At 36.3% G+C, this 25,734-nt stretch overlaps 1 protein-coding gene across 2 annotated transcripts in view; it reads left to right on the forward strand.

Moving 5' to 3' along the window:
- LOC113091749 (thrombospondin type-1 domain-containing protein 7A-like) overlaps positions 1-25,734 on the forward strand; it is a 108,257-nt gene that overhangs the window by 56,156 nt on the left and 26,367 nt on the right. For both annotated transcript variants that reach the window (XM_026257373.1, XM_026257375.1), the window contains exons 5-13: positions 2,720-2,875; positions 7,024-7,227; positions 13,877-14,071; positions 20,171-20,423; positions 21,723-21,838; positions 22,775-22,907; positions 23,281-23,384; positions 24,298-24,492; positions 24,839-25,105. In XM_026257373.1, the coding sequence (XP_026113158.1) occupies positions 2,720-2,875; positions 7,024-7,227; positions 13,877-14,071; positions 20,171-20,423; positions 21,723-21,838; positions 22,775-22,907; positions 23,281-23,384; positions 24,298-24,492; positions 24,839-25,105 (1,623 nt within the window). The remainder of the gene's footprint in view (positions 1-2,719; positions 2,876-7,023; positions 7,228-13,876; positions 14,072-20,170; positions 20,424-21,722; positions 21,839-22,774; positions 22,908-23,280; positions 23,385-24,297; positions 24,493-24,838; positions 25,106-25,734) is intronic.

The following is a 25,734-nucleotide window of genomic DNA, read 5'->3' on the forward strand; positions in this document are numbered from 1 at the left end:
CATGCACTTTCCCCCTCTGGGAGTTTCAGACAGATTTGAGAGGATTTAATTTCAAGCTCCACATGATTGGACATTTTCAGCTGATTCCCCACTGGGCCTTTGGAATTATTCACAGGTATTTATTTCTATACATTAAAGCCAGACAATGAGAGCATCAGGAGCGGTGGTTTACTCAAGGACAGACACTGTGTGCTTTAAGCAGATCTAATCGTTCATTCTCAGGGATCATACATTCTCTATAGAATTTGGACAACTATGTTTGTCTGCACTCTGGCTATTTCAGTACAATGTGTGAGGCCAGTGCATATGAAACTTTGATACTTGAGGCATGTCCACCGCCTTTTCCTGCCATTAGTTTTTTAAAGCAGGAACATATCCACTTTTATGTTAACTATCACACATTTAAATTTGTATAAATTATCACTTCACATTATTTCCTAATTCTATTTAAAGGGATAGTTCACCCAAAAACAGAAAATTCACCGTCATTTCATTCTAAAACCTGAGTTCTTATTTTGTGTGTGGTTGAGTAAGTGTTGACAGAATGTACATTTTCAGGTGAGCTATACCTTTGTATACATTGTATAGTATTGATTAAAATATATATTAATTTAAAGACGGAAATAAAAATCCTTTAAGGAAGTATTACTTTGTTGTTTTTAACTCCATAAAATTTTTTTTAGAGAAGTTATTTGAAACGTTTAAGATGCATGTGCTTCATTTAAAGTGGGTCTGACAGTTGGAAACTGTTGACATTAAACTGTTTGAAATAGTAGTCTTGCATAAACATTAGAATTGTTATATTATTAGTGAATATTTAACTTTTATTTGTGTGTGTGTGTGTGTGTGTGTCCGACGGTGTTGACTCATATTAAATGAAATTCAAGCAGGCGGAAATGGAAGCAGTAGATGCATACAAACATAGCTGAATACCTGTGAATTTACATTAATCTCCCCTAAACAGTTTGTGTTCTGTTTTGCCAGTAGTGAAGAATCAGTGAAATATATTGTTTCCACGGTTATGAAAGCTTTGTTTGCATTCAAAATTTATTTTCAATCATTTTGGGATTATGGATTCCAAAACCCATGTAATGAATGCAGGAATGGCACTGAACACAAAATATGCATTATGCATATCAAAAGCAGCTTGTTGTCTTCCTCTCTGCCAATGCTGCTTCCCGTACGACTTCCTGCTCTACTATTTGGGCCTGGGGAAGCTGTGCTTGATTTCCTTTCCCCACGGGTGGCTTCAGACATTTAGACGACAGGGGAAAGCAACTGCTGTTGCGATCTTTATCCATTAACACATCTCAGTCACAGAGAGCAGAACACAACAACAGTGTTCAATTATTTCGCTCGGCCGTGTCACTCTCCGGATTCTAATCAATGTTGCACCCTGTTGTGGATCTTTATGAGATGTTCAATGAAGTGTCTTTGTTACAGAGCATTCGTGCAGCAAATTATTATCAGGCAGGCCCAAATTATTGATGATGATGCTGATGGTGATGTAAGTAGGTGAATGTGTTGCTGGCTGTCAGGTGGACAGAGGGACTGATGGGATACTGGTGCTATAATTAGGCCAGGGAAACCCTGGGTGGGAAAACAGCAGACCATCTGGCCTCCAAGCGAGTGTTGTGCCACCTGAACAAGGTCAACCTACAAGGAGAGGGTCATTAATCAGACTGGGTTAACAGGGCAAACGTGAGCCGCTGAGACAGGAAGCCCACCTCAAAATCTTACAAGCACAGCCATGTCATTATAAGAAATACAGAGTGCATGGAGACAAGTCTGTTTGTGGGAATTAGGGAACTTACATTTGCAAGTCAATTTGACATTTTTTTTTTTTTTGCAAATCAATTTAGTCAATTTGACAGCTCATTTATTTCTTTTCTTTTTCTTTTTTGACATGTCACTTTTGAAAGCAAATTCAGCTTGCTAAATTGAGCTTGCCGGTGGATGTTTGTCCCAAAGGAGCACTTCACACTTTAATTTCTGTTTTAAACAAGCTCATATAAATCATTAATGACTCTGGCCATGCAATCAATCACTTAGATCGTACTGAAAATCTACACACACACACACACACAAAACACATGTATTAACTGAATGATTTTACAAATGGCTCAAAGCACACAGAGAACACCTTTTGAACGCGAGTCAATTTGCATGTGAATGAAGAGAAGATCCGTCAAAGGCTATCGGCAGCAGATCTGTTCATGCACTGACCTTGTAGAAAGTCATCTATGGCTCGGAGCTGCACACACTCTTGCATTGAGTGCTATTTACAGATAAAAAGAAAACAAGGACAAAAGGGGTCTTGGGAAATGTCGAACAAAACGTGCAATCAGAAGCACTTGTCTTTGAGAATGATGTTGATCATGTCATTGTATCTCTTCATGTTCAAATTTTCAAACATATTGAAATGCTTCACATTACATTGTGTGGGCAGTAAAAATATCTGAAAAACACTATATTGCACGATACTACCAGTTTTACTATATTTGATTTAATGCAGCCTTTGTGGACATAAGAGACTTTTTAAAAACAAAATCTTCTGAAACTTTTTCTATGTGTATAATTTAAATATCTGAAATAGTTTTGGACTTTAATTGTTATGTAAATGATATACTTGGGTAAATGTACTGTATATTCTTGTTCCATTTGCAGTACATGTATTTTTATAGGGATTCTGTAACTGTGCGTGTGTGTGTTTCTTCAGCCTCGCGGCCAGTGAACAGTGACCTGTGTCTGGGCGTTTCTCCTGACACCACCCAGCTCTGCCATATTCCCTGCCCTGTGGAGTGTGAAGTGTCCTCCTGGGGTGCATGGGGGCCCTGCACCTTTGAAAACTGCCAGGATCAGTCCACAAAGAAAGGTATGACCAGTTCATCTATTACAGTTGTTTGGGGAGCGGTCATTTCACCCATCTCGCTAAAACAGACCGGATCAATAAAACGTCTTCTTTCATTGTAAATCACATGAATTGTGTACGGGAAGCCTTTCAACTCATAACTCACACCTCTCACGTCTGTCTGCGCCATCAGCATCCAGGCCATAAACTCTCAGGTCCTACTAGGGCAAAAGATTCATTTTCTTAAAGGGGGGTGAAATGCTATTTCATGCATACTGAGTTTTTTACACGGTTAAAGAGTTGGATTCCCATGCTAAACATGGACAAAGTTTCAAAAATTAAGTTGTACGTTTGAAGGAGTATTTTTGTTCCAAAAAACCTCTTCCGGTTCGTCACAAGTTTCGGAAAGTTTTTTTTCGAGTATGGCTCTGTGTGACGTTAGATGGAGCGGAATTTCCTTATATGGGTCCTGTGGCTCTTCTGCCGGAAGAGCGCGCGCTCCCTTATAGCAGAGCACTGAGAGGCTGAGCACAGACAATCACTGATCAGAGTGAGAGTGTCGCGAAAAGTCACAAAAGAAGTGTGTTTTTGGTTGCCAGGGCAAGACAACCCTCCACAGATTACCAAAAGAGAAACAGCATTAAGGGACCAGTGGATGGAGTTTATTTTTACAGAGCATCAACGGAGTTGTGCAAGTGTTTGTGTTTGTTCCCTGCATTTCGGATTGCACATCGTTTATTTCTTAAGGATAATGCAGTCCCAACGAAAAAGGGTCACGATCGTGTGTTGGAACCACATGCGGTCAGTAAAACTGCTTCAAATATCTCTGTGTTGTTAACTTAGCTATCAGCGCATAAGCACATCAAGTAAACAACATGCGATGTTGTCATCAAACTGCACTTTCCACATGTACAGCTTAAAAAAAAAAAAAAAATCATGGGTTAGATGGCTTCAAAGAGACATACACAAGCTTCAAATGGTCTCTGGAATGAACCGAATCTGCTAGATTCACAGGATGGTGGCTTACCGAATGCTGCTGACAGATGGTATGGTGTATCAAAGGTGCTTGCATGCTGGTTGCGTTTCTCGTTAATTATGGCTGGGACAGCGACTCGTGCCATGACTAATGCATATTGACTCTTCCCTAATGAAGCGACTCAAAAGGATGGGATGGGAGGAAATTCTCCAGCATGCATCTTAATGATGAATTCTCTGTAAATCTGTGTTCCACTCTCTCTTTTCAAACGCCCACGGTTCGAAATCCATGCCATATAGCTGGAAAGGCAGGTCTCAGCACTTGTGTACTGTATATACAGTATGTGGGCTCTCATTATTCAGGCATATGTGGCGAAAGGAGTAAAGGAGCTTCTTTTTTTTACAGTATCATCATACAGTATCTCCCAAACCAGGACAGAATAGAACATGTAAGGAAGAGGAATTCAGTGATGTGTTTTTTTTTTTTTTTTTTTTTTTTTTGTCTGGATAGATGGACTGAAATGAATAGGGGACCAAACAGTAAAATATTATATATTGTTTTGTGATTATACATATGTATTTAGATTTGTATTATATGATATTATGACAGTATGAGTTAGTCTTATTGCTATATATTCAGATTTAATATTGCATATTTTAGTACTTAAATATGTGACCCTGAACCACAAAGCCAGTCTTAAGTGTAAATTTTTCGAAATTGAGATGTAAACACTATCTGAAAGCGGAATAAATGAGCTTTCCATTGATGTATGAAGTATCAGACAATATTTGGCCGAGATACAACTATTTGAAAATCTGGAATCTGAGGGTGTAAAAAAAAAAAAATAATAAAAATACTGAGAAAATCCCCTTTGAAGTTGTCCAAATGAATTCTTAGCAATGTATATTACTAATCAGAAATTAGGTTTTGATATATTTTCTGTGGGAAATTTACGAAATATCTTCATGGAACATGATCTTTACATAATATCCTTATGATTTTTGGCATAAAAGAAAAATCGATAATTTTAACCCATACAATGTTTTTTTTGGCTATTGCTACAAATATACCCCAGCGACTTAAGACTGGTTTTGTGGTCCAGGGTCGCATATATGTATTCAGGTGAATGACTTTATATTTGCAGTTACCTCTAAAAATAAAGTAAAATGTATAATTGAACAATATTTCAAGTTTTTTAATTGAGATATATTTTAAACTTCAAATGTTTCTGAAAATCTTCACAATGTCGATTCACGATCTGGAATTAAATTTTAACCGAAATCATCTTTGTAACACAACTCAGTTCTCAATAATGCAGTCCTGGTTTGATGTCGCGCACCAACCAAATCATGTGCTTTCTTGCCTTCTACAAATGATGGATGCAGATATGAACGTTATTCTGACAGTGATACTGTTCTTTTGAAATATATATTGGTAATCTTTATTATAGTCTGAACAATCTACAAAAATAAGCTTGATGGGAGATAAAGTACAAATTACATGTGACATCTCAACCTGAGGCCTTAATAACATGTCAGTGTGCACCTTAGACGTGATGACCCATGAGATCCTGATGAGATTTTTCTCCGTCTGTGCCTTTTGTCTATTTTTGATTAACAGCGGCTCATATGAAACCCAGATGATTTGTCTGATAAAGAGACAGAGGCAGCATGTGCCATCAAACAGCTTTAGGCTGACTGACAGGACGTGGTACAATCCCCTTACACACAAACAATGAGCTCTACGCTGACCTTCTGATTAAATAAAGCCAGGAGGAGAGTGCAGGACAGAAGTAATCAGAAAAAGGGACAACGCTGGCATCTCCAACTAACTCCTAAAGGCCCCCCTCTCCTGTATTACCTTATCGGCCCCAGACAGCAATGTGGATTAAACCAGAGGCTGGGAGAGCAGAGAGAGGAGGGTAATGGCAGAGTACATGTAGGTGACCTTGCGCCGGTCATGAGTCCAGTCCAACCATGTTTATTCCTCTGGAGCCCCTTTCCTGCCCTTGAATGGGAATACCCCTGGCGCCAAAGCCTCTTCTGTATTAATGGATTGCTGAATGCATTAGTCCCTTTGGTGAAAGGCAAACATAATGAGGAAGAAATAATACAATTCATTATGAGCTGCTTTCTGTCATCTTGCACACTTAATGGACCGATATGTTTAATATAATATTACAGTAATTGTGCAATGACACACTGAGACAGTTTAGAGGGATTGCGCCGACAAGGCAATTAGTACAGACTCTAGTCGGGTAAGTGTTGGGTCTGTGTGAACTTCAGGAGAAACATTTCTCCATCCATAAACTGCTGAATTTGGAAAAGCATGAATAAAATGTGTGACTAATTGAAACTACTCACTATCCAACAAGGGTAAAGTGATTATTTTATTTATTCTTAAATATTTATTCTTAAGTAAATTATTTGTGTATAATAAAAAAGTAATACACAAACACACACACACACACACACACACACACACATATATATATATATATATATATATATATATATATATATATATATATATATATATATATATATATATATATGCATACATACATATATATCCTACATTTCTTATATTTTCCTAAAATGTTATGCTTTAGTACAATAAACAGTATATATAGTGCATCTAAAATTATTTATAGACTATTATAGTATTTTTTTTTTATCTTTTAGAGTTTCCATTTTAATATTAGTTATTTTCTTGCATACTTTTGTCATTATTATTGTTATTATTATTATTATTATTATTATTATTATTATTATTATCAAATATCTCTATTTAGCCTTTTTTTTTTGGATGTAGCAATTTAAGTACTTCAAGGATACACGTCCAATTTTCATTTTTATAAAATAAATGTAATAAAATTGGTTCTAAAATAAATTTTAATCTAATATTTATTTATTTTATGTTTGAGTTAATAAATTTAAGGTTTAAGGGTTTTTGTTTGTTTGTTTTGTATAATGACCTGTTACTGCATGATATGTATGAATGTGAAATCTTGTTGAATTTGCAATAAAAAGAAAAAGTTCAGTCATTTGAACAGATATATTTACTAATTAATTACTTTTTTTTTGAATATTTTACATGATTCAACTCTACCTGCGCTCTTTACTCCCACCGATTAATTCAACAAACTAAATCAGTGACCTGAATGACTTTGAGTCTCATCTGTGTTCTTTGACAGGTTTCAAACTGAGGAAAAGGAAAATCATGAATGAGCCCACAGGTGGCACAGGAAATTGTCCCCACCTGACAGAGGCAATCCCCTGTGAGGAGCCCAGTTGCTATGAATGGCTGCTGGTGAAGCTGGAGGAGTGTGTGCCTGACAATGACAAAGCGTGTGGACCGGGAACCCAGAACCCAGTAGTACAGTGCGTCAACAGTGAAGGTAAGTGACACGTACACCTTCCATCTGCATGATATGGGACTGGCCATTCATTCCATTCATAAGCATTCAAGCTTATTAAAAAATCTTTGCCTGAATAGACTTACTATTTTAAGGTCATGTCCAGGCCTGCAGTGTATCGAATGCAGCAACAAACTCAGATTGTTTTGTTGTTGTACAGCTGGGTCCATTCTTGAACTCTGTCCATAGGGCGTATGTTGTGGACTCATGCCCAATGCTGTAATTGCTGTTTCTGCACAGGCGGCTGGTAGTACTTCTCTATGGTTAGAATGGCCAGAGGGGAAATTCAGAGCAATAAGAAGTGGCACTGCTGGCTTTCAGTCTTCTATACACAAAGCCACATGTGCTGGGGCGGTCTACTGTCTAACTAGCCCAAAGGCCCAAAACTCTCCAATAGCATCTGGGTGTTATTGGCTTCACTGAGTACACGGTAGCTAGGGAAACCAACACCAGTACCATCTGTGAGATCAGAGAAAAATGGGGACAAGCACATGCCTGGATCTCTGACCAATGGCTGACACTAACGCCTCAATATACTGATTAAGAGGAGACCTGGGATGCCTGCAACTCTTCTGTAACTTAGAGTTGTTGTGATTGGCTGTAACATCTAAATTTGGCATTTTGTTGGTAAAATAATTTTTATTCCAACCCCCAGAAATGATTTTACAAATAGGTAAATCATTGAACAACACAACATTTTGATCAAAATCACAATAAACACAATTTTTCAAATAAATACTTTATATTTATTTGGAACAAGGATTATGGTGTATATAAATAAATAGAGAGCATAGTCTACTAAATAGTCTTGGAGAGCATAAGAGACATCTTTCAAAAATGTCAAAAAGTCTTACCGATCCCAAACTCTTAATGGTAACATACATACAAACAAAGGAGAACATGAAACACTTGAAATGACTTAATATTGCTTAAGCTCTCAGTGGATTTAGAGTTATTACATCGTTTACTCTTACTGTCTGAGAAGCTTTTGTCAAAAGCCAGTTTTATATCTAATTATGTAGGGCTGGAAAATCTCCCATCAGTCTTGGTTTTAATTTATATTATTCATACAGCCTAAAACACCATAGATATTTGAGAAAATAAATGGCCCGGATATGTTGTACTAACATTTTTATTATTATTATAATTTTTTTTTTTTTTTTGGGGATTTTATGGATGAACACTTGGGTCTGGTTGATGAGGGAGTGAAATTCAGTGCCACAAACCCACAATTCCGATTCATCCGATCTAGTTGATTTTATACAGTATAATAGAGAACCAAGCAAGCTGAGTGAATATTTAAACAAACAAGTGGAAATCCTGTCTCCAATGTGTGGAAGTGAAATAGGTTCATTCTGCGTGTTTATCAAAAATAATTCACCTTAAATTATTGTGGATATGAGGGTAGTAAAAAGTAGAATAATTGTTTTATTTCTTTATTTTATTTAAAATTTTTTATCTATTAGAATCACCAACTCTGTGACTTCTTTCTCTTTACCATCGGTATTGTTAATGTATTGTCTGGAGGTGCGGCACCACTCTACTTGCATTAATCAATTATGAGCATACACCATAATTGTATTTTACATCCTCACATTTCACTCCTTGTTCCAGTAAATTTCAGTGTGCGGACATGGCAATTACTGCGACATTGCAGAACCTCAGCATTCACATTGCTAATGAGGACTCGGGGGAGAGAGAAAAAGACGAAGAGTGAGGACAGAAAGAGAGAGGCAGAGAAAGGCGCCTGTGTGTGTGTGCGCGCAACTCAATCAGTTTTGCAAGGCTCATAATCAAGCATCCCATTCACACCAACTGAAGGTGTCATTCTGCATGTGCCTCAGCTGTCACCACAGAGATGACTGCCACCTCCCCCTGGCCCTCCAACAAACCTCATCTCCTAGACAGTTACCCGGAAACACCTTCCTTAACATGCCACGTATAACACCTGTACTTTATATAGCAGGCTGATTCGATAGCTTAGGCAGCCAAGCATTAAGTGGGTTTATGACAAATTAATTAAATAAACTGATCACACTGTACTAACCCTAAAATGCATAGCTATATATATATATATATATATATATATATATATATATATATATACAGTATATATATATATATATATATATATATATATATATATATATATATATATATATATATATATATATATATATATATATATATATATATGGGTCAAAGTGGTCCGGGATACAATATGATACATTCAGTTTATAGCACTGCTTGTTTTGTCATTCAAATGGTAATTTATTGACAGACTGTGGTTGGTGGGTCAGATTTTGCCTGGGGACCAATATGTCTTAACATACTAAACATGATGTTTCAAACATGTTACTTTTCTGTAACTGTGGAACACAAAAAATATATTTTAAAGCAAGTTTTTACTGTTTTTGGCCATACAATGAAAGTCAGTGGAGTCCAAAACAACATCTGACTCATTGAATTTCATTGTAAATAAAACAAAATAAAATCTATACATATTTTGTGTTTCATGACAAGAAAAGAAAATAATTCACACAGTATTAGCAGAAAAAAGGTGTTACAGTACTGGATAAATCATAAAGAAATTATTTTTGTTTCTTTTTGCACATTTTGAATATGCAGTTATTACTATGGACTTTCCATGTATTTTATAGATCACGTGGTCCAACAGTTTTTATATTATTTATCCATATATACTGTGTGTGTGTGTGTGTCACCTGGCATATCCTAAAACCTAAATAAATGAATATTACTTGCATGCACAGGGTGTATATATATATATATATATATAATGCCTTTCTCCGCGTCTCTGCAGCACAGCAGTGTAGCGCACATTGAAAGGCACATCACAGACAGAAAGAAAGACATTTAAAGTACTTTTTATTATATATATATATATATATATATATATATATATATATATATATATATATATATATATATATATATATATATAATATTTCAAATATCAGCATTCGTCGTTTTATGTTTAAAATATCAAAACCATATTAATGCAGTTGTAACTGCAGGTTAAAACATTAATGTCATGCATTAAACAGTGTGTAAATGCATCTAAATGCTTCTTCTAATGCAGCTTCTGTGTTTTCTCTGCATTGCAAAGATTAACTTTATCAGTACTGATTTACTTGGTAACAGTAAATGACTTATTCTTATTGACTGATTCAGTTTAACAATTTGACTGAAAAGGTGATGCACACTTTTAGAAAAATATATAAAGAATTCTATCACTGATGTGAACTTACCACCAAACAGAATATGAACAATATCAGAAACTTCAGCTGTTCATGGTAGCCCTTAAGATACAAGCACAATAACACACTCAGCAAAATATGGTCTGATTATCTTTATTGATATATATTTTTGTCTATATCGCACACCCCTAATATATCTAACATTTTGTTTATAGAAAAAAAAAAATGCCCATAAAAGGTATAGTTTTAACGACTTAACATCTAGTTATTATGAGAAAATGTGTCTTTTTAATAACGACATATCTCATTATTATGACATAATTGAGCGGAAAAAAATAATATGAGTGTAGCAACGTGTCGTGTTTGATCAAACACTAAAAAAAAAGGCTAAGGAACATTGCCTTCAACTTCTGTAAAACAGGTAAAAATAAATAAATAAACTTGGCTTAGAAAAGGTAAAATACATACAAATACATTTGAGAAGTGACCTTTCTTCTACTTGAGCCTCTGCCCCTCAAAATGTCTGTGCACGTCCCTGGAGTGCAGAATCCAAAAACTGAAAGAAACACTGGCCATTACTCAGTTCCTCCCTAGCCATAGGCTTACTGCAACACGCTGACCCATTTAAGTCCAGATACCTTGCTGTAGTGAGGGATAATATGATTTGTTCAAGGTCACCTCTTTCTTTGTCCTTCCTCGCAGATGGGTAGATGGTGAATATGTTGTTCTGGCACCAGTGGCGAGCATCTTATATAAATGAAATTAACTCTGATTCAGTCTGCATTTAGCTGAACTCCCTCTCTCCCTTATTAACTTTGGGAAGAGTAGTGTGCAGCCTCATCAGAATGGGACAGCACTCAAAAGAGGAAATGTCATATGCCGTCTGGTATTTTTCCATCAAGGGATAGTCAGACGCAGGTGAGGTTTAACACATCTGAGATTTATTTATTTTATTTTTTTTCTGACGTGAAATGCTACGTCTTGGATGTGTGTAAATGCCAGTGGTGTGCGGAGGTCTAACTCTGTCCCACCCCCAGTCTCAAGCCCTCCTCATTGTTCACTAGTGCCTCCCCTCTTCTCTCAATTATTGATTCCTGTTGTCTGGTGCTGATGAGAATAGATCTGTTGTATCCCTTGAGGTCCCACAGTGTCATCTCACTCAGTGGGTTTTCTGTCACTTTGTTGTTTTTTTTTTTTTTTTGCAGGGGTGGGTATCACCAATCAGTACAGGGGTTGGTGTCCAAAACTAGGTCTTTCAGAGGACCTCTGTTTTGATTTAGATTTTTTTTTTTCTTTGTTCTGATTTGTTTTTATTGTGCCTCGTTTATTTGTTTTTGTTTTGATGGTTTGATTTTCTTAGTTTTGCTGTTCTGACGGTTTAGTTTTGTTTTGTTGTATGATTGTTCTGCTTTTATTTGTTTTGTTTTATTTTATTTTTCTCTTTTTTTGATTTTGCTTTTGTTGCTTTATTATTTAGCTATTTGATATTTTATCAGTTATTAAAAAAATACAGTTAATGCTAATGCGAGGGTGTTTCTAATGCAGCGTCTATGGGAGCGATGGTAAATTTGTGAGAAACATTTCTCAAACATGAGAAACAAACAAACAAAAAAAAAATCTCTTCTGACTGCCTTTTACAGTCTCTTTCAATTTTTCCCCCTTTTATTGAAAGTCCTGAAAACACTATCATGGTGTTTTTCTTTTGCTATTTGAGCAAATGGGAATGCAAAAAAATATATTTGTGGTACTCTCCCATTCACTGCCCCTCAAGTTAAACCAGCTATGACGACTTTCACTGCTGAGAAACCCAGAAATGTGAAAATAGGCAAACATTGCCGGATCATCTTCCCCCCCGGGTGCACAGCTGTCGCATCCTGTTTGAAATTGAAAGAGTAATCTATAATGTATGTGTAGGAAGTACATTAAAGTCTACTGAATTACATTTCAGTGTTAAACATTTGAGCAAAATGCATGCCATAACTATGCAATGGGATTCTACATGTACCCTTGTTCTTGGGGAAACTTATGGTGTAAATGTGCAGTAGGTCATTAAAGGAAGACAACTGAGAATGCTGTCTTGTCCCTATGATAGTAGGGGCCTCACTAAAGTCTTATATTGCTACAGGGGACATTGGGGACATGCCCATCAAAATGTTGTCTTGGGCCCTTTGAATTTTATCAATGGTCCTGTTTACAAATACATGTAAAGTATGCAGAGTGTTAATGTGTAAATGGGTGGTTTGTTTACCGTGCAAGTCTGGCATGGAGTAGTGATGAAAGCACTTGGTATCACATGCACAGTGTGAATTCTCTGTGTGGGTAGATTTTATTCACGGAGTGAGATGTGTTTATAATGTTCACAGAATTTAACACAGCATGAGATGAGTGAGGTTTCACTCTGCTTGGCTTTTGTCTTTCTGAAATTCATTCGTGTATTTCATTGTGGATATTAGTTTTTTGTTTTATTTGCTAGATCATACTCATACTCAAGTGTGCCAGTCCTCAAAGATCCGAGCTATGATGACTTTCACCTTTATATTTTAGTGCGGATGTATACCTAGACAAATTGCACTGTATAGGGTGAGAACGAGTCTTTGAACCTGTGTGTATGCCTACTGTGAAATTACCACATCAATCGTGACGTGCTAACTTGGATGCAGCTGAAGTTGCCGTGTTTGCTTCAGGGAAATTTTTATTTTTTTTAAAGAAGCTTCCCAATGGGGAAACGCACGCCTGTTTCACACATAATCCCTCTGCAGTGCATATGCAGTCTGTGTGCGTTAAGTATGTGGTGCAGAAGCAGCACGGACTCATACTCATTGTGCTTTCAAACAGGACGCGTTTGCAGTCCGCTACTTGGTACGTAAACGATCGCTGCACTGCTGCAGACGCAACACTCCTGGAACACACTGATGGACCGCAACCGAGTGAACGCTGGAATCAGTTAACATGGGTGCATAAAAAAAAAGGAAACGCATACGCACTGCAGACGGATTATGTGTGAAACAGGCATAAGGTTGTTTGCACCTTGTGCAATGTGGAATTAGTTTACAGCTTTCTCAAGCAGTTTGTGATGCATTGTGGAAACAGGAGATGAGCCCCTGGTCTGATACACCACCTGTCTTCAGAAACACGTTCTCAAAGACTTAACATTACTTTTAGTCATTATTTTATTTGGGGTAGCACACATATTCTGGACGCCTTCGGCAGAATTCAAATGAGCCATTTTAATCTAGATTAATCTAGATTAATTCCAAGATTACAGTGAGATTAATCTATATTTAAAAAAAAAATAATCTATGCCCACCACTAATATATATATATATGTGTGTGTGTGTGTGTGTGTGTGTGTGATATGAGAATGTATCCTATATCCTGTGAGAATATAACAGGGCCTGTTTTGTCGTTCTTAGGTGAATACGTGGACAGGCAGCTGTGCCGGGACGCCATTCTTCCCATGCCTGTGCTGTGTGAGGTGCCCTGCCCCAAAGACTGTGTGCTCAGTCCCTGGACTTCATGGTCTCTTTGCTCCAATACCTGCTCAGGGAAGAACTCAGAGGGCAAGCAGACCAGATCACGCTCCATTCTGGCCTACAACGCTGGGGACGGTAGGGTTTTTACTATAATCAAACCGCTCTTATACTCATTTTCCACCAAAATGGTGTGGATTGAGCTGGTGTTTGGGCAGAGGAAGTTCAAACATCTCTCAGGGCTGGAATTACACTGAGCTGAACAATAGGGCCTTTCGCATCCCGGGAACCTTTTCATAGTACCAGAAATAATAGTGGAACTACCCACAATTGGTAGAACTAATTTTAGGACCAGATTGCCTTTTTCGAGAACAAAATTAGGTCCTACTCCGGAGCAGGGTCTAACCAGCACAACTGGTACTACCCTTGACGTAAGTTTACATTGATTGGCCAGACGCATTCGAAAATGCCCTCACCCCCATGATATAAAATGCCTTGTAACATACTGTAAACATTGTGTCAACTTATTTTGCAAATATGATGGCGGACGCTAAAGTGCAGGCACTTGTAGCAAATGTAGCACTGCCAGTTGTCATTGGAGATTTCTTTTTTACATTCTTTTGATCGCTTTACATATACGTTGACATTCCATGTCCATTATTGTGAAACCAGCGAGACACAACAAAAACACAGCTCCGATCATAGTGCCCTCCATCCTCCAGTTGTTAACGTTGTTCTTTGTTAACGTTCGCTGTCGACCGGCTTAACGTCACTCCCTAGTACACACTGTCAGTGCTAATGAAACCTTTTAAATTGTACTGGTAAATAGTTTTCACAAATTGTCCAAGTACTTTGATACTGAACATTTAGTTCTGGAACTAAAGCGGTGTGAAAGGCCCTAATGACATACCTTACTATGTTGCTGCATAGCCTGCTCGCAAACAAACAATACTTTGAAGTCTTATTTATCTTATGAGTATCAGAGATCTTTTTTAACATCTGAATCATTTTAATTACTCATTTTTATGATATGACTGGCTCCTTTTGTATTAACATTAAGAAGTTAAAATGAATAAATAAAATAATATTCATCATTCATAATAATAAAAAAAAACATATACTATTTATCAATAATATATTATTGCGGACAGTGAAAATAAAGTGTCTGGAGTTCATGAGACTGAGAACATATTCTGTTCTACCATTCAGAACTGTGGGTTTAGTATGATATACTATTTTTATTTTATTTTTAGGTCTCATTCTGATATGCACATTTTATGCTCAAGAAACATTTCTTATTATTAATCTTGAAAAAAACTGTTAAAAACAATGATTCTTCAATGAAAACAAAGTTCAGAAGAACAGCATTTATTTTGGAATATCTGGACATTTACTGAGAATATGTTTGTTTAACATTCAAAGTAATTATATTCAGCAATTTTATAAGCAGCTAGCATAGGTTGCAGTGGAATAATTTTTTTTCAGCCTGAATCCTCATCTTTTTATATTATTTATTTATTTATTTTATTTTATTGTGGTTCAGTAAGGCAATGCATTACTTAATGCCCTGTGTGTATCATGTGCTTTATTTTCCTCAGAGCGTCCTGCTGCTGAAAGTATTTAGCGTTATAGCCCTTAGTCTAAAAGTAGACTGTTTTGCAAGGGTCTCTCCAAAGATTCGTGCTTTTTTTCTGCTCATGTGTATTTGTACGCTCAAGTAGACATGAGCAGGTAGCAAATATATTACTGCATTTATGTTAGATTAACATTATTTTATGTGAACAGACTTTGAAATTAAAAAAAATAAAAATAAATCACAAGGTAAATCTGAGCGTTAGGTAATTCAAACCTCAGGTGAGCTCAGGCTGTAAGTGTGTATCTGATGTGTAATAGACTGTTGGATAAGTGGTTGCTTTGGGCTAAAACCTCTTCCTTCGCTCCACCACTCGCCCACCAGAAATCCATTTCCACAAATATGCAGCTTGAGGGAACAGGACTTGCACTGCTGACTGAGAGCATATCGGCTTGGTTTGCTTTAACATCACATCGTTTTACAGTCACGCTAGTGCCAGAATCAAAGGTAGTATGTTCAGTACATCTGTGGAGTGCGGTTGCTTTATAAATCACAGTTTTAGCACCAATGTTTGACCACATATGCGCAATGATGCATTCTGCCCTGTGGTGAATCATGCTACGTGCTGCTGTGCTCGGATTATTAGCCTTCAAATGATTCAAGAGATGGTGGAAAAAATTGATGACAAGCGTCTTGAGAAAGCAGGTGTGTGCTGACAGTAGCATGATGCTTAGTAGATCCTGTTCTGCTTGCCATCTGCCTCTGTGTGAGGTGATGGAGAGAATAGCACGAAGCATTGGTCATGTGCTGTCCATGTAGATAAGCCTCTCAGAATAGGACCTAGCTGTCCCAGAATGAGCAGGAATTTACAATCCTACTCTAGTTGCCTCATTTTAGTCTATTAGGTTTGTAGGGAGTGAGGGCCTCCTAGAACAGAGGTTTTCAAACTGTGGTCACCTAATGCAAATGTAAAATGTAGGGGAAGAATTTCAGTTCAAGTTATTAATATTCATTTAAGATGTCTGATGCAAATATTAACACACTTTTCAAATTAGAAATTTTCAACTTGCTTTTTAAAGAAAATATGAGATTAATCATGTTTATTTAATTCTATTGACAGCCCAGTTTTAATTAAAGAAATGGGTGAATTGTAAAAGAATGTTAAACTGTTTTTAGTCCTTTACTAATTCATTTGGTAAACCAGTCACTGACCCTTGTTCAGGGCCCTGGGAAACATCTTCCATTATGGTCAGCCCAGTGTATAACATTTTAATGGATTGTCAAAATATTTGAATGCATGGTCAGATACAGTATGTAACACATATTGGAGGGCTTGACGATTTCAAATGTCCTGCTTCTTGAGGATGTCATGCAGACATCACTGTGTCTTACATCAAGATAAAATTAACACATAATGTGGGTATCGGGGTTCCGCAGTATGATCCGCAGCTCTTAATGGTGCAGAGATGGACCAAGAACATGCAATTACTCTGAGCTGTGTACGGACTCACTTTTGTAATTTACAAAGGAGTCACAGGTCGATAAATCACTAAAGAGAGTGTTAATCCCCATTTGAAACAATGTAATTCTGGTGCAGCTTTTTGAAGCTCTGCTAATGCATTGCCCTGGCATTCCCTAACCACTATGAGATGCTTTGGAAGTCAAATAACCCTCCTTTTTATAACAAAAAAAAAAAAAAATCTCACTTTCAGGGCCATTATTGTGTCTGTGCTGCACACGGCAAGTGTTTTCTAATGGTTCTCACGTCTAATGAAGTGTGTGATAATAGTCAATAACCTTTCTATAAATTAGATACTGAAGGACTGTGTACTGCAAAGGATGAGTCAATTATTCATTATTTTTGGTCCCCTTGAACAAGGAGCACTGCTTGATACATGGTTTGTCCATTTTTCTCATTCACCAATTTACCATTTTCTCATTGATTGGTGTGCAGCTGTTAATGTGCACCATTGAGATAGTGGCTGACCACTCCGTGGATGCTTTGCGTGTGACTGCAGGTTGTAAAGAAAGCCAAGCAAAGCCTGGTTAATAATGCTTTTATTCCAACAGTCATTTTTGTAGTAGCCTCATGCATTACACTCCGCTCATATTTCATCATATATGTGACCCTGGACCACAAAACCAATCTTAAGTCACTGGGGTTTATTTGTAATCATGATTGTTTATTTGTATTTTGTAGCAATAGCCAAAAATACATTGTATGAGAGTTATTTGGTAAATTTCCAACCATAAATATATAAAAACGTCATTTTTGATTGGTAATATGCATTGCTAAGAACTTAATTTGGACAAATTTAAAGGTGATTTTCTCAGTATTCTTTTTTTTTTTTTTTTTGCAACCTCAGATTCCAGATATCTACATAGTTGTATCTCGGCCAAATACTGTCAGATCCCAATAAACCATACATCAAGCTTTCATGTGATGTATAAATCTCAGTTTCGAAAAACTGACAACTGGTTTTGTGATCCATGGTCACACACACACACACACACACACACACACACACACACACACACACACACACACATATATATATATATATATATATATATATATATATATATATATATATATATATATATCTTGTCCCCACAATGCATATGTTCTTATTTGAATTTAAATTTAAATGAAATACAGTTTCTTCATCAAAACAGATCTGGAGAAATTTAGCATTAAATAACATGCTCACCAATCCTCTACAGCAGTGGTTTTCAACCTGTGGTCCGCGGCCCCCTAGTGGGCCGCAGTGGTATTGCAGGTGGGCCGCCAATTATTTTCTGTTCATTTCCAGTCCATTCTAGGGCTGTGCGATTAAAAGAAAACGTCCTAAAATCACGATTTGAGCGTGCGCGTATGCCTAACTCCAGGTTCACACACTGTCTGTGATGCGCCTTTTTTCTGAGCCAATGTTGACGGATCAGAGCGTTCTCACTGCGGTAAAAGGCTAGAAATAAAAACGTGCGAAAATAATTCATGTCTAACACATGAGCATAGAGTGAATTTGTTAGTGAACAGGATGCAGTTAAAGTGAGAGGAGACACGTTTTAAGTGTGCACACTCTCTCCTCGCAAAGCAGCGTGTAGCCTATCTGAGCAAGCACGACGGGTTTTGTGACAGAGCAAAGGAAATCTGCTGCGAACAGAGATATTCGCACTTATGCATTATTTTAATGTGCTTTCGCGTTATATTTATGCGCTCTCACTGCTGGCCGCATACACATAGCCTACTGTATACACACTGCAAACACCTGAGGCACCGCTACAATTAATGAGCTCTATGAACAATGCATGGCAAAAAAGAAAAAAAAGTCCCTGTATACAGGATTTTTTTTTTATTTATTTTTTTTTTGCCACAAGTCTATACATTTTTTTACATCTTCACTATAGTGATAATTTTGACTTATGTCTGTTCTAGAGATGTTACAACTTTTTGATAAAGCTCTGATTGGTTTTCTTTTGGAAATATGTTTCAAATTAATCCTGAATGCATTTATGACTGTAAAAGCACAATTGCAAAATTGATAAAAAAAATCGCGATAGTTTTTTTTTTTTTTTTTTTTTTTTGTCCATATCGCACAGCCCTAGTTTATTCAATAAATATAGTTTAAAATCTAGCTTCTGAGTACTAAGTTATTAACCCAACAATAGCGGGGTCAGTTAATTTTTTTGAAGTGGGCCGCGCAAACATATGTGTTTGGTTGTGTGGGCCGCGAGTTGAAAAAGGTTGGGAACCACTGCTCTACAGGGAAGGGGTCTCTAAATGACTAATAAAAACATCACAGTAATCCACGCATATCCAGTCTATCAACTATTGTCTTGTGAAGTGAAAAGCTGCATGTTTGTAAGAAACAAATCCATCAAGACATTTATTAACTTCAAACAGTTGTCTTCAGTTATAAAGCAAGTCCTATATCCATAATCTAATCCGAATGAAGTGAGAAATATGTACAAATCAAACAACGCTTACAACTGTCCAAACAGTTCTAAACAAATGTGTTAGTGGATTTTAATGTGATAGGACAACAGAGGATGGTCTTTCTCACTGGAGGAAGCATTATTATGGATTATAGACCAGACGTTTAACGTTAAAACACCTTTTTTTTTCTCATATAAATGCACGGTTTGGACACTTCCAGATGGACTGGAGTTATGTGGATTATTTGTGAATTATTGTAATGTTTTCTTTATCAGCTGTTTGAACTGTCATTCTGATCATTTTTCCAGCAAAGAGGGACCATTGCTTAAAAATGCTTGATATAATAATCGGTTGTTAAGTAAAGTGTGTAATATATATATATATATATATATATATATATATATATATATATATATATATATATATATATATATATATATATATATATCTGCTTTGGAAGCTGACAGGGATATGGTGAGTAGGTGTCACATCATAACGGTTTCAAATTTTGATTTTAGCACAACTGGAACATTGTATTAACCAATTAGAAACCAGGACTGAAACTATGTTTTTCTTAATATTTATCATATATTCTAACTTCCCATGCTTTAAATTACATACATTTACTTTACTATAGCTCAGAAATTATATACAAATGTATTTTTACAGTTTGGATTTATGATTTTCCCATTATTGTATCATCTTCATGACCCTTTTTATCTTCTAGGTGGAGGTCAGTGCCCTAACAGCAGCGCCTTGCAAGAGGTGCGCAGCTGCAATGATCATCCCTGCACTGTGTACCACTGGCAGACGGGGGGCTGGGGTCAGTGCATAGAGGACACCTCCGTTCCGTCTGCTAACAGCTCGCTCAGCCGCACCCGAGCAGGAGACGGCACTAATGAGGCGTTCTGCTCGGTCGGAATGCAGACACGCAAAGTCATTTGTGTCCGGGTCAATGTGGGCCAGGTGCCACCTAAAAAGTACGTTTTTAAATGTGTCCCTATAAATGACATGCATTTAATTTATGCTGGACAAATAGGTTTTAAGATATAATTAGATTCTCAGATTTTTCTAATTACCTTGTGTCAACAATATAGGTTTCCTTTCAATGTCTTCATGTGGGTCACAGAGAGCCCTAATTATTTTATTTATTTATTTTTTTATTGCCGTTTGTTGGATATTGAAGAATGTTATGTATTCTGTTTATTATACACAATCTAGAGGTCTGATGCTTGATTTTTATTGACAGATCGAGACTTTAAGTTGATGATCTCTCAGCTAGTAGTTTTAAGTATCTGAATCTGTTTATTTATCCAGTTTAATAGTGGCATTATTCTGTCAGTGTCTGTGGAAACGGTGTGTAGCTCAGGGATCCCATGCTGGCAATGGAAATGAGTTCCTCTTTCTTCCCGGGGTTATTCATGTGCTGGGCTTTACCCACTGATCTACACATTCATATACACCGGCAGATATGCACACGTGAGCTGCATGATGATCGTTTTGGGATTTCATGTGAAAGAAGCAAGCATATTGGAATGATGCGGGGATGGAGAGAGGAAGGAGAAAGAAGTGTAGCACATGCAGAGACACATAATGAAGATGAAAATGTTTTATTTGAGGGTGAAATCATATTTACATTCTGCTATGTATGAATGCATTACTGTTCAAAATATTTCTTTCTTTATGGTTTTGAAAGAACTTCATATTCAAGCCTGCATTTATTCAATAAAAATACAGTTAAGGATTGTGAAATATGACAACTAAAAATAACAACATAAAAATTTTAAATCATTTAAAATGCAATTTATTCTTGCAGATGGCAAAGCATGAATTTTCAGCCACCATATCTCCAGTCTTAAGTGTCACATGATCCTTCAGAAATCATTAATATGCTGATATGCTCCTCAAGTAATATTGATTATTATTATCAATGCTGTGCTGCTTAATATTTTTGTGGAACCGGAATTTTTTTTTTTTTTTTTATCTAAAGAAACTTCAAAAGAAAAAATATTTTGGAACATTCTAATAACCTTTACTGTCATTGTGATAAATGTTATGAATTATTGATGGATAAAAAAGTAGTAATTAAATTAATTATAAAAAACTGACCCCAAATATTGACTGTTAGTGTACATTATCATTATTATTATTTATAGCAAGTTAAGTTAAGTGTTATTAAATAATAATAATCTCTTAGTATTTGGTTTGTTTCCCTTTAGCTTTGAGCTTCTTGAAAATGGGAGCATCTGTACATGCTGTTTTACTGTTTTTCTACGCAGGTGCCCAGAGAGTCTTCGTCCAGATACTGTAAGACCTTGTCTTTTGCCCTGCAAGAGAGACTGCATTGTCACTCCGTACAGTGATTGGACACCCTGTCCTTCCACCTGCAAGACAGGTACTTTTTAACACACACTAATGCAACTTACATATACTGTAAAACTTCTGATGCATCTCTTGAACTAAAGTCAAATAGAAAAATGTTTCTCAAAGGCTGAAGTTTCAGTGACATCAATACATAAAACGAATTGCATATTGTTCACTTTCAACAGTCTATCAGAAGTGTTTAGAAACAGTTTATTTCTTCTCACAATCGCTCTCTATCAACACTATAAAAAGGTTTTGTTGCTTGGCAACTCCACTTATAGGAACCAGAATAAATGCTATAACAAGCTGATTTGTTATATGAAGCAAATAAGCCTTACAATTCTTGTTAAAATATTTTTTTCCCCATTGAATATCACACTCCAGTGTGTTTTTGTATAAAATATTGTCTTATTAAAGACCATCTGCTTGACAGTTTCTTCTTCACTGAACACTGAGCAGACTCCCCTCATTGATTTTCTTCTTTGTAGTACTGGTTACATTTACAGTAAATATTTGATGTATGTGTTTTTTACTAACCTTTGCATTTTTACCAAGAGAACCAGTCTCAAAGTTTGTGCTTTGCGGTAGAACAGTGTGAAAACGCTATTATCACATAATAATATCACATAATCAGATGCACATATTAATAGATGCCTTCACCCTGTGGAGAACTTCAGTCTTCAGTTTATTATAAATAAAATCTAAGATTATCATTATTTAATTTCTTAATTGTACTTTATATTGAAATCATTAAGCCACAAAGCAGATGGTAGTTGTGATGTACTGTAATACCATTTTCAGAGATATAAAGTGCTTAGGATTGGCTGGAAACGTTGTTAAATGCAGCACAGTCATTCAGAGACTTGTGTACTGATTAGATATGTGAGTAGAAAGTTTTTTGCAGGATGTTTTTATATTTATTCATGACAGTTTCATATTTTCTTTCCGTCCTCTTGTGTACATCCAGGCGGTGATGTCAAAAAGAAGCAATCAAGGAAGCGCATTATGATTCAGCTTCCGGCTAACGGAGGCCAAGACTGTCCAGAAGTGCTCTTCCAGGAGAAGGAATGTGATGCCACATCTGTTTGTCCGGGCTACAGGTGAGTAACAGAATACCTTTTGAAATTATAGTACTACATTTCATATAAATAACATAAATTATATAAATTGTAAATGTAATAAAAAAAATTATTTATCTATATATGCATGCATGCATAAATATATATATATATATATATATATATATATATATATATATATATAAAGTATTATATATATATATATATATATATATATATATATAAAGTATTATATATATATATATATATATATATAAAGTATTATATATATATATATATATATATATATATATATATATATATATATATATATATATATATATATATAAAGTATTATATAGAACGAGAGAGAGAGGCCAGTTTTACATATATATAAATTGCATTTGCACAATAGGTGGAAGACCCACAAGTGGCGCAGGTGTCAGCTGGTGCCCTGGGCGATTCGTCAGGACAGTCCTGGAGCACAAGAGACTTGTGGACCAGGACTACAGGCTAGAGGTACAGAAAAACCTTCAACATCAACCTTAAGTCTTTCTGTGTCACTAATACTTTGTAGGTGCTTTTATCAGTGTTTCACATTTGAAGCTGGGGAGACGGGTAAGCGTGTGGTAAATGCATGAGATTGGTAGTAATTCGATCTGCGACTGAGAGTTACCATCAAAGGGATTGTGTAAACGCTTCTGGATTTAAATGAAATGTTCTGTAAGAGATTCAGGAAGCTGTCTGAAGCAGTCCCTCTGACTCTTACCAGTAAACCCTTTCAGGGTTCGAATGCAGGCTATTACCGTAGTGTTTTGAAAAACATATTTGAAAAAAAAAAAATGAGAGTGCTAAATATAGGCCTGGAGACAAATTTACCGCATATGGAAGGTTCCACTGTCATAAAAGCATTTTATGTGGGAACCTTTAACTTGGGTTAAAATTTTTAACAATACTAAAAGAGAAATACAGTATATTGCTCATAAAAATGTATGGTAAGAGCATAGAGTGAAAAGTGAAAGTGAAAGAAAAAGACATTATGCAGGTTATTCTTAAAATCACATAAAGTACTGCAGAAAGCTTCTTTAGATTTCAACTTCTCGGCACTGCTTATGTTAACAACCATTACACGCAATAGTATCCCTCAATACGCCGGCATGACGAAAAAAGCAATCCAATACAATAGCTTTTACCCTCATTCAATGATATAAATCTGGATCCTTCCGGCTGCTTGAGTCAATAGGCATTTAACTGCCCTCTTTTGAAATCCATCACAAGATTCATAGCTTTATTCAATATGTGTGGCTTTATAGGTGAGAGTTGCCTGATATATGTCTGTATTAACTTAGAGATTTTTTTTTTTTTTTTTTTTTTTTGGTTTTGATTCTTTTTCTGGCAGTACTGTTGATCGCTTTCATCCTTTCTCCCTCAGCCGTATCATGTAAGAAGTTGGATGGTGGACCCGCAGACGTTGCGGCCTGTCTGAAGTTTGCGGGTCCTATGCCTCAACTCACTCAGTCCTGCCAGCTTCCATGTCAGGATGACTGTCAGCTGACTGCCTGGTCCAAATTCTCATCCTGCGCTGCTGACTGTGTGGGTGTCCGAACTAGGAAAAGAACCCTTGTTGGTAAGTGCAGGATACTGTAAGTGAGTCCAAATCTTAAAGCTTCCTGATGTCATATCATCAGACAAGCTCTTCTCACTTACATCTTTGATGCATTTCAGCACATTTGCTTTAGGATGCCTTCAGATGCATTATAGCAGCCAGTGCCACATGTTCCTTGATCTAATATACCAATTTTCTGTTCAAGAAATTTTTATTATTATTATAACAGTGCATTCCATACCATATTATTACAAAATATTTATTTTCTTGATCATGGAATCATATTTAAATGGATGACATGATCTTATGACTTTTGATCTAACATCTTGAAATAATGTATGTTTTTTTTTTTTTTTTTCTGGCATAGGTAAAAGCAAAAAGAGGGAACAATGTAGAAACACACAGATGTATCCTCTGAGTGAAACCCAATATTGCCCCTGTAACAAGTACAATGCCCAGCCCGTGGGGAACTGGTCCGACTGCATCCTGCCTGAGGGTGGGCGAGTAGAGGGCCTTATGGGTATGAAAGTGCTAGGTGATATCAAAGAGTGTGGCCAGGGTTACCGGTTTCAAGCCACGGTGTGCTACGACCAGGACAACCGCCTCGTGGAGACGTCACGCTGCAACAGTCATGGTGGGTGAAAACAGCTGAGGTATATCATTCCTGTGCCACTTTTGTCATTAATAAAGATTAATTGAATTCCCTGTCTACCATTGGTAAGACAAACATACTCACGTCATTGGTTGAGCCAGCGTCAATGTGTCGAGAAGAGTGTACATTTTTACACAGGTTTTGTTTTGTTTTGTTGTTTTTTTAAATAACATTGTGTACATTTAGGCAATATTTTAATATGTGATATTCATTCTTTTTTGTATTCATTCTTTTTACTCAAAATAACTGTAAAATGTGTTTTATTTAAATATTTCACAAAATAATAATACTCTTCATAATAACTAATTTTATAAAATAACAGTTCATGTGACAAGGAATGTGAGTGTAAAATTAAACCAAATGTTCACTTTTTATATACTAATCTGAGTAAGAGAATATATATTTCATGAACATAGATTACATGTATACAATACAATTAGCCTCAACTGAAATAAGTCTCATCATATATATATATATATATATATATATATATATATATATATATTAGGGGTGTAACGGTTCACAAAATTCACGGTTCGGTTCGATACGATACACTGATGTCACGGTTCGGTTCGGTTCGATACGTTTTAGATACAGCAAAATGTAAAAAC

Source organism: Carassius auratus, unplaced genomic scaffold (genome assembly GCF_003368295.1).
Source record: "Carassius auratus strain Wakin unplaced genomic scaffold, ASM336829v1 scaf_tig00214282, whole genome shotgun sequence".
Taxonomy (NCBI): domain Eukaryota; kingdom Metazoa; phylum Chordata; class Actinopteri; order Cypriniformes; family Cyprinidae; genus Carassius; species Carassius auratus.